Source organism: Eucyclogobius newberryi, unplaced genomic scaffold (genome assembly GCF_026437365.1).
Source record: "Eucyclogobius newberryi isolate DKJ021-1_F unplaced genomic scaffold, fEucNew1.0.hap1 SCAF_22, whole genome shotgun sequence".
NCBI lineage: Eukaryota > Metazoa > Chordata > Actinopteri > Gobiiformes > Gobiidae > Eucyclogobius > Eucyclogobius newberryi.
Window position 1 is genome coordinate 22,404,051 of NW_027315857.1, and position 11,629 is coordinate 22,415,679.

An 11,629-nucleotide genomic window follows, 5' to 3' on the forward strand; every position below is an offset into this window, starting at 1 on the left:
GTATGTCCTCTGTGTGTGTGTATATGTGTGTGTACGTGCGTGTGTGTGTGTGTCTGTGTATCTGTGTGTGTGTGTGCGTGTGTGTGTGTGTCGCCCCCTGCAGGACAGAGAAGGCGCCTTCATCGTGCGAGACTCGAGCACTGCAGAGACTTACACTGTGTCGGTTTACGTCAAGTCCCACGGGTGAGAACGCTGAAATGTGCACGATTGAGTCTGCAACACTCATGGAACATGGATCGGGCAAAATCAACACTAAATTAAGCATATTTTCAATGACAAAAAGGACCAAAATGGCGCCTAAAACGGGAAGCAATAACCTGAAATACCAAGGCGCAGAATAAGTACATTAAAACTGGAACTAGGGATGAAGTTAATCGATAATTGTGATTATTTAGGTCACAATATAAAGACTCAAAATGATAATCATGACATTTTAGAAACATTTTTTTTTAGTTTTTTTTAATTCTATGTTTCAATTTATATAAATGTGGAAATTTTCGAATTAAATTACCGTAATTTCTGGACTATAAGTCGCAAAGAATGCATAATAGAGAGAAAAACATAAGTTGCACTGGAGTAGGAAATGCGGTTGCAAATGAGAAAATAACAAGTAATATCACATATAAGTCTCTCCGGAGTATAAGTATAAATATAAGTATAAATTGCACCTCGGCCAAAACTATGAAAACATTTTCTTATATCCAGATTTATAGTCCGGAAAATACGGCAATTGTTAAATTATGACGTTTATTCTCACAATAATCGTTACATCCGTCACTGGGACTAAACCTGCAAATTTAACCCAAACCCAGATTAATCCAGGACTAGAAAAAGGCCAAACTAAGTCTACACTGGGACTAAACCAGGCTCGAACCAGAACCGAACTGAAACCAGCCTTAGATTGTCTTAACATTTTTAGAAAAAAAAATAGAAAAATTTTAGATTTTTTTTTAGAAAAAATTAAAAGAAATATAAGAAAAATATATAATCTTCATCTCGTAATTTTCAATTCCATTTTTTTCATCAAATTAAATATAAATATACATTTCCTGAACAAAATAACATTAGAGAATTTGTATTTATGGCCGTTCAGCACAAAAAATGTAAAAAAAAAGTCAGATTTCTTCCTCCAAAGTCTGAACTCTGCAATAAACCACATGATTTTACAGATTATGGATTAAAAAGATGATCACTGACACAAAGACCGAAGTTTTGGTCACTGACCAAAACTATGAAAACACGGTAAATGCACAGCCTCACGAAGAGCAGAACATTTTTGAGTTGTTCTTAAATCAAAGCGGACTAAACGTATGTCGACGCTGTAGTCCTAGCGGTCACCCGGATCCCTGTCTTACTATTTTTCAGATTGGGCGGGTCGGCGGTCAAACATTACCACATAAAGGAGACCCCGGGCTCGCCGAAGCAGTATTACCTGGCCGAAAAACACCTGTTCAGCGAAATCCCCGACCTCATCGAGTACCACAAGCACAACGCCGCGGGTAACGTGGAGAAACGGCTGAATGCGCTTTAGTAGAATGACAGTAGAATGCAGCAATGTGTTGGTTAAAGGACAAATATTGTGCTAAAAATTTACTTTTTTTGAGCTTTTAACCCTGTTCTAACATTGCCCTTTCATGAAAAACACACCTGGAGTAGCATTTAGCTTCATTCGTGCCAGTTTGAGGAGTCGTGGCAAGAAAACCTTCTCCCCTCCGCCGTCAAAAACACTCCGTTCTGAATCTCCCTGATGTGTGATGTTTTCTGGATCCGTGATGCAGCTCCAAGATCTTCCGTGTTGTTTTTTAAGTCCATAAATCATCTCCAGACTCGTTCTGAGCATTTCCGCCGTCCGATCACAATCTTTACACCTGCGTAGCAAGGCAGCAAACCAATATGCTTTTCTCACAAATGTGTAATTCCCTCTGCTGCCAGTAGATGGAGCTTGGGTAAAGCCAGAGACTTTGAACTCCTTTGTTTTTATGAAACATTTTGAAACATAAAATGCCAACGTAAAGGTACACAAGAGCAAGTTTAAAGGCCAATAAAAACAGAAATGATGCATAATATTAGTCCTTTAAAACATGTATTTAAACATATTGGTTGAGATCTAATCATCAATGTCACAAATTAATCACAAAAATGCAGTAATATCACTTTACACACTTATTTGAAAATTTGAAAAGCATAACTTTAAAAAAATGTATCTGCTCTTTTTGTTGCATTTTTTTTAAACTATAAAATTCACAAACAATATAATCTACATTGTGATGTACGTGTGTTAAAGACGCACTGTGTATGGACCTGCCACCTGCTTGTCTCCATGGAGATGCTCTCGCTTTGCCAAGAATGTTCCAGTGTGTAACATTAAACGTGTGGATATTGCGTTTTTTCAATTCCAAGCGTTTTTATCGAGTTTCAAGGCAGTAAAAACACCTCTAATGAAATAAACGCTCGACGAGTAAGATGGGACAAGCAGTAGCATCTCCGTGGATACAGGCCGCCAGAAAAGCTACACAATGTGGCTTTAAAGCAGAACCAAGTCACTTTGGCGAAAGAGCTCCCCCTGCAGCTCCCGTGTGACATTATTCATGTTTTCTTCACCGTCATAATGAAAGCTTTATTTGATCTTTTTCACTTTCTTTATCACATACAAAATCATTTTTGTGTTTTTTTGCGTGTTTCTTCATGTTTTGTCACGTTTTCTTCATGCTTCTTCATGTTTCTTCATGTTTCTTCTTGTTTATTCATGTTTATTCATGTTTTCTTCACCGTCATAATGAAAGCTTTATTTGATCTTTTTCACTTTCTTTATCACGTACAAAATCATTTAACGTTGCCAAATATACAAAAAGAGCCAGGGTTTCTCAGGAGAGTCGGTTGAAAATGTTACACCGTGCTGCTTTTCCAGGTCTTGTGGCCAGACTGAGGTATCCAGTGGGGAAAGAAGACAATTCTGCTCCGTCCACCGCCGGCTTCAGCTACGGTGAGCGACTGAACATCTGAACACCAATGTATAATCCAGAACAAGTCACGTAGAACATCACGCAATTTTGACATCAAGTGTGAAACGTCAAGGAAAATAAGGACTGAAAATGTTTAGGTTTTACTTGAGAAATACTTAAAAAACATTGAGACGATGATAGTTTCTTGTATTTGTATTCTTCTTCTTCTTCTTCTTCTTCTTCTTCTTCTTCTTCTTCTTCTTCTTCTCCTCCTTCTGTGTTTTATGGTGGTTAGTATCCATAAAGTGTTACATTAGCGCCACCTGCTGTAGTCGTACGTCATCAAAGTGTGTTTTCACGCTTTACCCTAAAAACAGAAATAAATAAAGGAGAGAGAGAACGAGGAAGAAAGGGAAAGCGTGGAGTGTCCTGCAGGGGGCGCTCTTTGTCGATAGATATATTACAAAAATGTATACGTTGCGTGATGCTCGGATGCAATTTTGAGGCTGATTATGATTTTTTTTAACATCCTATTTTGTTTCTTCATGTTTCTTTCTTCGTGTTTCTTCGTGGTTTTTTTTGTGTTTCTTCATGTTTTGTCATGTTTTCTTCATGTTTTCTTTGTGTTTCTTCTTGTCTCTTCATGTTTTCTTCGTGTTTCTTCTTGTTTCTTCATGTTTCTTCATGTTTCTTCATGTTTCTTCATGTTTTCTTCATGTTTCTTCTTGTTTCTTCATGTTTCTTCTTGTTTCTTCTTGTTTCTTCTTGTTTCTTCTTGTTTCTTAATGTTTCTTCATGTTTTCTTCGTGTTTCTTCTTGTTTCTTCATGTTTTCTTCATGTTTCTTCATGTTTCTTCATGTTTCTTCATGTTTTGTCATGTTTTCTTCTTGTTTCTTCATGTTTTCTTCATGTCTCTTCTTGTTTCTTCATGTTTCTTCATGTTTTCTTCATGTCTCTTCTTGTTTCTTCATGTTTATTCATGTTTTCTTCATGTTTCTTCTTGTTTCTTCATGTTTCTTCATGTTTCTTCATGTTTTCTTCATGTCTCTTCTTGTTTCTTCATGTCTCTTCTTGTTTCTTCATGTTTCTTCATGTTTTCTTCATGTTTCTTCATGTTTCTTCATGTTTTCTTCATGTTTCTTTATGTTTCTTCTTGTTTCTTCTTGTTTCTTCTTGTTTCTTCATGTTTTCTTCATGTCTCTTCTTGTCTCTTCTTGTTTCTTCATGTTTTCTTCATGTTTCTTCATGTTTCTTCTTGTTTCTTCTTGTTTCTTCTTGTTTCTTCATGTTTCTTCTTGTTTCTTCATGTTTCTTCTTGTTTCTTCATGTTTTCTTCATGTCTCTTCTTTTCTCTTCTTGTTTCTTCATGTTTTCTTCATGTTTCTTCATGTTTCTTCTTGTTTCTTCATGTTTCTTCATGTTTTCTTCATGTTTCTTCTTCTTTCTTCATGTTTCTTCATGTTTTCTTCGTGTTTCTTCTTGTTTCTTCATGTTTTCTTCATGTTTCTTCGTGTTTCTTCTTGTTTCTTCATGTTTTCTTCATGTTTCTTCTTGTTTCTTCATGTTTCTTCATGTTTTCTTCGTGTTTCTTCTTGTTTCTTCATGTTTTCTTCATGTTTCTTCATGTTTCTTCATGTTTCTTCATGTTTTGTCATGTTTTCTTCTTGTTTCTTCATGTTTTCTTCATGTCTCTTCTTGTTTCTTCATGTTTATTCATGTTTTCTTCTTGTTTCTTCATGTTTTCTTCATGTCTCTTCTTTTCTCTTCTTGTTTCTTCATGTTTTCTTCATGTTTCTTCATGTTTCTTCTTGTTTCTTCTTGTTTCTTCATGTTTCTTCATGTTTCTTCATGTTTCTTCATGTTTTCTTCATGTCTCTTCTTGTTTCTTCATGTCTCTTCTTGTTTCTTCATGTTTCTTCATGTTTTCTTCATGTTTCTTCATGTTTTCTTCATGTTTCTTCATGTTTCTTCATGTTTCTTCTTGTTTCTTCATATTTTCTTCATGTCTCTTCTTGTTTCTTCTTGTTTCTTCATGTCTCTTCTTGTTTCTTCATGTTTTCTTCATGTTTCTTCATGTTTCTTCTTGTTTCTTCTTGTTTCTTCTTGTTTCTTCATGTTTCTTCTTGTTTCTTCTTGTTTCTTCATGTTTCTTCTTGTTTCTTCATGTTTTCTTCATGTCTCTTCTTGTCTCTTCTTGTTTCTTCATGTTTTCTTCATGTTTCTTCATGTTTCTTCTTGTTTCTTCTTGTTTCTTCATGTTTCTTCTTGTTTCTTCATGTTTTCTTCATGTCTCTTCTTGTCTCTTCTTGTTTCTTCATGTTTTCTTCATGTTTCTTCATGTTTCTTCTTGTTTCTTCATGTTTCTTCATGTTTTCTTCATGTCTCTTCTTGTTTCTTCATGTTTCTTCATGTTTTGTCATGTTTTCTTCATGTTTCTTCATGTTTCTTCTTGTTTCCTCTTGTTTCTTCATGTTTCTTCTTGTTTCTTCATGTTTTCTTCATGTCTCTTCTTGTCTCTTCTTGTTTCTTCATGTTTTCTTCATGTTTCTTCATGTTTCTTCTTGTTTCTTCATGTTTCTTCATGTTTCTTCATGTTTTCTTCATGTCTCTTCTTGTTTCTTCATGTTTCCTCTTGTTTCTTCATGTTTTCTTCATGTTTCTTCTTGTTTCTTCATGTTTCTTCATGTTTTCTTCATGTCTCTTCTTGTTTCTTCATGTTTCTTCATGTTTTGTCATGTTTTCTTCATGTCTATTCTTGTTTCTTCATGTTTATTCATGTTTTCTTCATGTTTCTTCATGTTTCTTCTTGTTTCTTCATGTTTCTTCATGTTTCTTCATGTTTCTTCATGTTTTCTTCATGTTTCTTCTTGTTTCTTCATGTTTTCTTCATGTTTCTTCATGTTTCTTCACGTTTCTTCTTGTTTCGTCTTGTTTCTTCTTGTTTCTTCATGTTTCTTCATGTTTCTTGTGGCTGTTCCAGAGAAGTGGGAGATCAACCCGAGCGAGCTGACCTTCATGAAGGAGCTGGGCTGTGGGCAGTTCGGGCAGGTGCGACTGGGCAAGTGGAGAGCTCAGCACAAAGTGGCCATCAAAGCCATAAGAGAAGGAGCGATGTACGAGGAGGACTTCATCGAGGAGGCCAAAGTCATGATGTGAGATACTGATACTACTACTACTACTACTACTACTACTACTACTACTACTACTACTACTACTACTGTACGAGGAGGACTTCATCGAGGAGGCCAAAGTCATGATGTGAGATACTGATACTACTACTACTACTACTACTACTACTACTACTACTACATAGAGTGTTAGAACCCAAATAAAACAGACAGAATTTGAATAAAATAATCGGTAAAGCGAGGTAAGTTCACTTATAGAGCAGCAAACGTCACAACACAAACATCGATAATCAATAGAAAATAAGAGAAGAGTGCCATTTTGAGCCTGAACATTGTCATTATTTTAATCAAACTACAATAAAAAGCACAGCACCTGACTCTCCCTTGGATCCCCGTGCCCCGCAGGAGGCTGTCGCACTCGCGGCTGGTGCAGCTGTACGGCGTGTGCAGCCAGCAGAGGCCCATCTACATCGTGACGGAGTTCATGGAGCTGGGCTGCCTGCTGAACGTCCTGCGGCAGCGGCGAGGGACGTTGAGCCGGGACGCGCTGCTCGGCGTGTCGCTGGACGTGTGCGAGGGCATGGAGTACCTCGAGAAGAACCGCTTCATCCACAGGGACCTGGTACGGCTAAAGCTCCACTGCGTCACTTTTCAGCCGGACATTTGACTTCCTGGTGCTCGAAATGCACTCAAATAAAACGCCGGTTATTAAAAACGTACGATTTTTTGTCAATGTATTAGCTGGGAGGTAATCGCACCCTTTTTCGCACCCTTTGTCATAGTTTTGGCCGGGGTGCTACTTACACTTACATTTATACTTATATACTTATACTTATACTCCAGAGCGACTTATACTTAGATTTATACTTGTATACTTATACTCCAGAGCGACTTATACTTACATTTATACTTAAATACTTATACTTCAGAGCGGCTTATACTTACATTTATACTTAAATACTTATACTTCAGAGCGGCTTATACTTACATTTATACTTATACTCCAGAGCGACTTATACTTGGATTTATACTTGTATACTTTTACTCCAGAGCAGCTTATACTTACATTTATACTTATATACTTATACTTATACTCCAGAGCGACTTATACTTACATTTATACTTATATACTTATACTTATACTCCAGAGCGACTTATACTTAGATTTATACTTGTATACTTATACTTATACTCCGGAGCGACTTATACTTACATTTATACTTACATACTTATACTTATACTCCAGAGCGACTTATACTTACATTTATACTTATATACTTATACTCCGGAGCGACTTATATGTGATATAATTTGTTATTTTCACACTTGCAACCGCATTTCATACTCGAGTGCAACTTATATATGTTTTTTTTCCTTCTCTATTATGTATTTTTTTGGCTGGTGCGACTTATACTCCAGTGCGACTTATAGTCCGGAAAATACGGTGTAAATAATTACCTAGACTACCAAGTTGTTTCTGCATCTAAAACAGTTGTGTTGTGCTTGCTTAAATGTGCACTACGTAACTTTGTCCAGAATGTTCCACAGTGGGCATTTTACACAGCAGATTTTTTGGGGGCCGAAAAGGAAAAAAAATAAAATCACATAAATTCCTGTTTTCTGCTGCGTTTTTGTTCTTGTTTTTGACACAGTAACGAGCCTTTAAGCTGGTGAAATGTGTAATGTTTTTATTTCAACATTCAAAATAAATGTGATGAATATTATTAGTACTTTGCCCAGCTAAATGGGTATTTATTGGAGCGTAGGTTAGGCCGCCGGGAACAAGGCGATGGCAAACAAACCCTAACCCTACCCTTAAGGACTGGACGACATCATCACCGACATATGCACCATGGAAATAATAACCGCCGGACTCAACTTAGATAAATACATAAATACAATACACAATGGACGAAATGGGACACGTATTTTTTACCATAGTATGCGTTTACCCCTCTTTCCTTTGGATACCACCTCATTACTTTCTAATTTTCTTCTTCTTTTTTTATCCTGAGTTCTCTAGAATACTATGCTGATTTGTATGTATTTATTTATTTTTGTATTCATGTTTTCCTCCTTTTTAAGAATTTTGATTTTTTGCATAGGTCAGTTTGTTGTATGTATGTTTTTGAGTTTTTTAAAAAATAAAACTAAAAAAGGGAAAATGGGTATTCATATCGGTCGTAATAATGTAATAATGAAATGTTCCTCATTAACATGTTCTTTGCCGTCGCCCCGCCCCAGGCTGCCAGGAACTGCCTGGTGAACGACTCTCTGGTGGTGAAAGTGTCCGATTTCGGCATGGCCCGCTACGTGCTGGACGACCAGTACACCAGCTCGTCCGGCGCTAAGTTCCCGGTGAAGTGGTCCCCCCCCGAAGTCTTTAACTTCTGCAAGTACAGCAGCAAGTCGGACGTGTGGTCGTTTGGTAAGAACTGGCGCCGAGAACGTGGCCTGGGAGGCGAATGTTTTCATCGTAGGTAACTTCTCACACTCAATCAGAAGGCGAGCAGCTTCTGGATGGGAGTTGACCTAAAATCTGGTCTCCTCCCACCCAGAATAGATCCGTGTTCGCTGCTCCCAGGAGTTCGCAGCGCCACATAACCTGAGCTGACGCCTGAATGAACTAAATAAAGAATGACGATGGACATGCTAGAAGCTTTTTTTCATTGCATTACAGTTTGTTCCACTTTAAACGTAGTAAAGTCTGCTCAAAGATAATGTTTGACCATAAAATAAATAACCCTAACCCCTAACCCTAACCTCTAACCCCTAAACCTAACCCTCTAACCCCTAACCTCTAACCCAGGGGTGTCCAAACTTTTTTTCACCAAGGGCCACATTTTGAAACTTATATGGAGCAGAGGGCCACAAACAACCCGACAATGTTGAATTTGAAAGTGAATACTGAAAGATTTTGCATTTGGCATTGTTCGATGAGCCTCCACACCTTTAATAATACTTGGGACATTAATAATAGGTTGTTATCATATAAAAATGCTTCAATTCTTCCAATTTTATAGTAAAAAGTACTACTTTTTGTTGTGTGGACCAACTTAGCAGGAAGCCGGAGGGCCAACAAAAATTGGTCTGCGGGCCGCATTTGGCCCCCGGGCCGTAGTTTGGACATGCCTGCTCTAACCCCTAAACCTAACCCTCTAACCCTAAACCTAACCCCTAAACCTAACCCTCTAACCCTAAACCTAACCTCTAACCCCTAACCCTAAACCTAAACCTAACCCTCTAACCCTAAACCTAACCCCTAAACCTAACCCTCTAACCCTAAACCTAACCCCTAAACCTAACCCTCTAACCCTAAACCTAACCTCTAACCCCTAACCCTAAACCTAAACCTAACCCTCTAACCCTAAACCTAACCCCTAAACCTAACCCTCTAACCCTAAACCTAACCTCTAACCCCTAACCCTAACCCTAAACCTAAACCTAACCCTCTAACCCTAAACCTAACCTCTAACCCCTAACCCTAAACCTAAACCTAAACCTAACCCTCTAACCCTAAACCTAACCCCTAAACCTAACCCTCTAACCCTAAACCTAACCTCTAACCCCTAACCCTAAACCTAAACCTAACCCTCTAACCCTAAACCTAACCCCTAAACCTAACCCTCTAACCCTAAACCTAACCCCTAAACCTAACCCTCTAACCCTAAACCTAACCTCTAACCCCTAACCCTAAACCTAAACCTAAACCTAACCCTCTAACCCTAAACCTAACCCCTAAACCTAACCCTCTAACCCTAAACCTAACCTCTAACCCCTAACCCTAACCCTAAACCTAAACCTAACCCTCTAACCCTAAACCTAACCTCTAACCCCTAACCCCTAACCCTAAACCTAAACCTAAACCTAACCCTCTAACCCTAAACCTAACCCCTAAACCTAACCCTCTAACCCTAAACCTAACCTCTAACCCCTAACCCTAACCCTAAACCTAAACCTAACCCTCTAACCCTAAACCTAACCTCTAACCCTCTAACCCGTAAACCTAAAACTAACTCTCTAACCCTAAACCTAACCTCTAACCCTAAACCTAACCTCTAACCCTAAACCTAACCCTCTAACCCCTAAACCTAAAACTAACTCTCTAACCCTAAACCTAACCTCTAACCCTAAACCTAACCCTCTAACCCCTAAACCTAACCTCTAACTCTAACCTAAACCTAACCTCTAATCTCTAACCCTAACCCTAACCCTAACCCCAAAACCTAACCCTAAACCTAAACCTAAGTTTTTGTAGTAGTTCGGAGACGAAGGGAAAAAAAACTTAATCTATAAATTCTAGGTGGGAGCGGGGGTCGAACTCGGGATCTCGAGCGCCCCATTCCGTGTCTTTAACCGCTGGCCACTCTGCGAGACAGTAAATTTACCTTGCATGTGATTTGGGCCGCCAATGGGAGTAGACCAGATTTTAGGTCAACGCCCACCCAGAAGCTGCTCGCCTTCTAATTGGCTGAGAAATCTGCATAGTGTGAGAAGTTACCTACGAAAACAATATTCGGGGCCTGGAGGCGTTAAAACGGTTCAAAAAGTGACACAGTGGATGCTGAAGCTCGCCGGTTCTCCGTGTGCGCAGGCGTGCTGATGTGGGAGGTCTTCACCGAGGGCCGCATGCCGTTCGAGCCAAACTCCAACCACGAGGTCGTCGTCATGGTAACGCAGGGTCACCGCCTGTACAAGCCCAAACTGGCGTCGAAGACGATCTACGGCGTCATGCAAGAGTGCTGGCACGAGGTGATGTAAAAACGCTCTAACGACACAGGCAAAGTGACGCGTTTTTGTGGTTTTACGCACGTGTAACGGGAATATTTGTATTTGTCAAATGATTTATTTCTCTTTTGGCATCAGGTTTTTAGTAGGAATGTGCGAATTGATATTAAGTATTGATGCTATCGGTTAGCAGTGAGCAACATTGACAAAAACTATCCCAAATATCTGTCAAATTAATCTGAAAAAGTGCAGAAATATTATTATTTTTATTCAACGCTTACAACAGCAGCTCTTTTTACATAATTTGTACAAACAATAAAATCTATATTCAAATGTCCAAACAACATACACAATATTATTTTTACTATTTATTTTCTTCTTCCAGAAACCAGATAAACGCCCGTCTTTTAAGCAACTCGTTTCGAAGATCTACGGCGTTTTGGAAGACGATGCCCCGCCCACGCCCTGACCAGCCGACCAATCGGACGCCTCCGTTCTCCGCACCGTTCGGACGACGTCGTTGATGCGGCGTTAACGACCCGACGGCCGACCAATCGAATGAAAAGCTCCAGGACCAAGGAACTCTTTTACTTCTGTGACGTATTTATAGTTGTCCATTGAAATGTCCATTGAAATGTCTATTCACGCAGTGTATTAAATCTCGAATTGAATTTCATAAACCTGCTTTGGTTTCATCGCCTAATGGTTTTTTAATCAACCTTTTACGTCCCGGCGGGATTCAATTGTATTTGTTTATTGATCATTTCAGAAAAGGCTTTGATTCGACGTCTGAATTCCGTAAATAATTCAGTGAAGCTGCGCGTAGCGGA

The 11,629-nt window shown here is 38.7% G+C and overlaps 1 protein-coding gene across 1 annotated transcript in view; it reads left to right on the forward strand.

Moving 5' to 3' along the window:
* Window positions 1-11,319, forward strand: part of tec (tec protein tyrosine kinase) — a 22,135-nt gene extending 10,816 nt beyond the window's left edge. Inside the window, exons 9-16 of the mRNA XM_072458956.1 lie at window positions 104-183; window positions 1,366-1,499; window positions 2,909-2,983; window positions 5,924-6,095; window positions 6,477-6,693; window positions 8,316-8,499; window positions 10,666-10,823; window positions 11,185-11,319. Of these exons, the coding sequence (XP_072315057.1) occupies window positions 104-183; window positions 1,366-1,499; window positions 2,909-2,983; window positions 5,924-6,095; window positions 6,477-6,693; window positions 8,316-8,499; window positions 10,666-10,823; window positions 11,185-11,268 (1,104 nt within the window). The 3' untranslated portion in view covers window positions 11,269-11,319. The remainder of the gene's footprint in view (window positions 1-103; window positions 184-1,365; window positions 1,500-2,908; window positions 2,984-5,923; window positions 6,096-6,476; window positions 6,694-8,315; window positions 8,500-10,665; window positions 10,824-11,184) is intronic.
* Window positions 11,320-11,629: the final 310 nt, after the last annotated feature.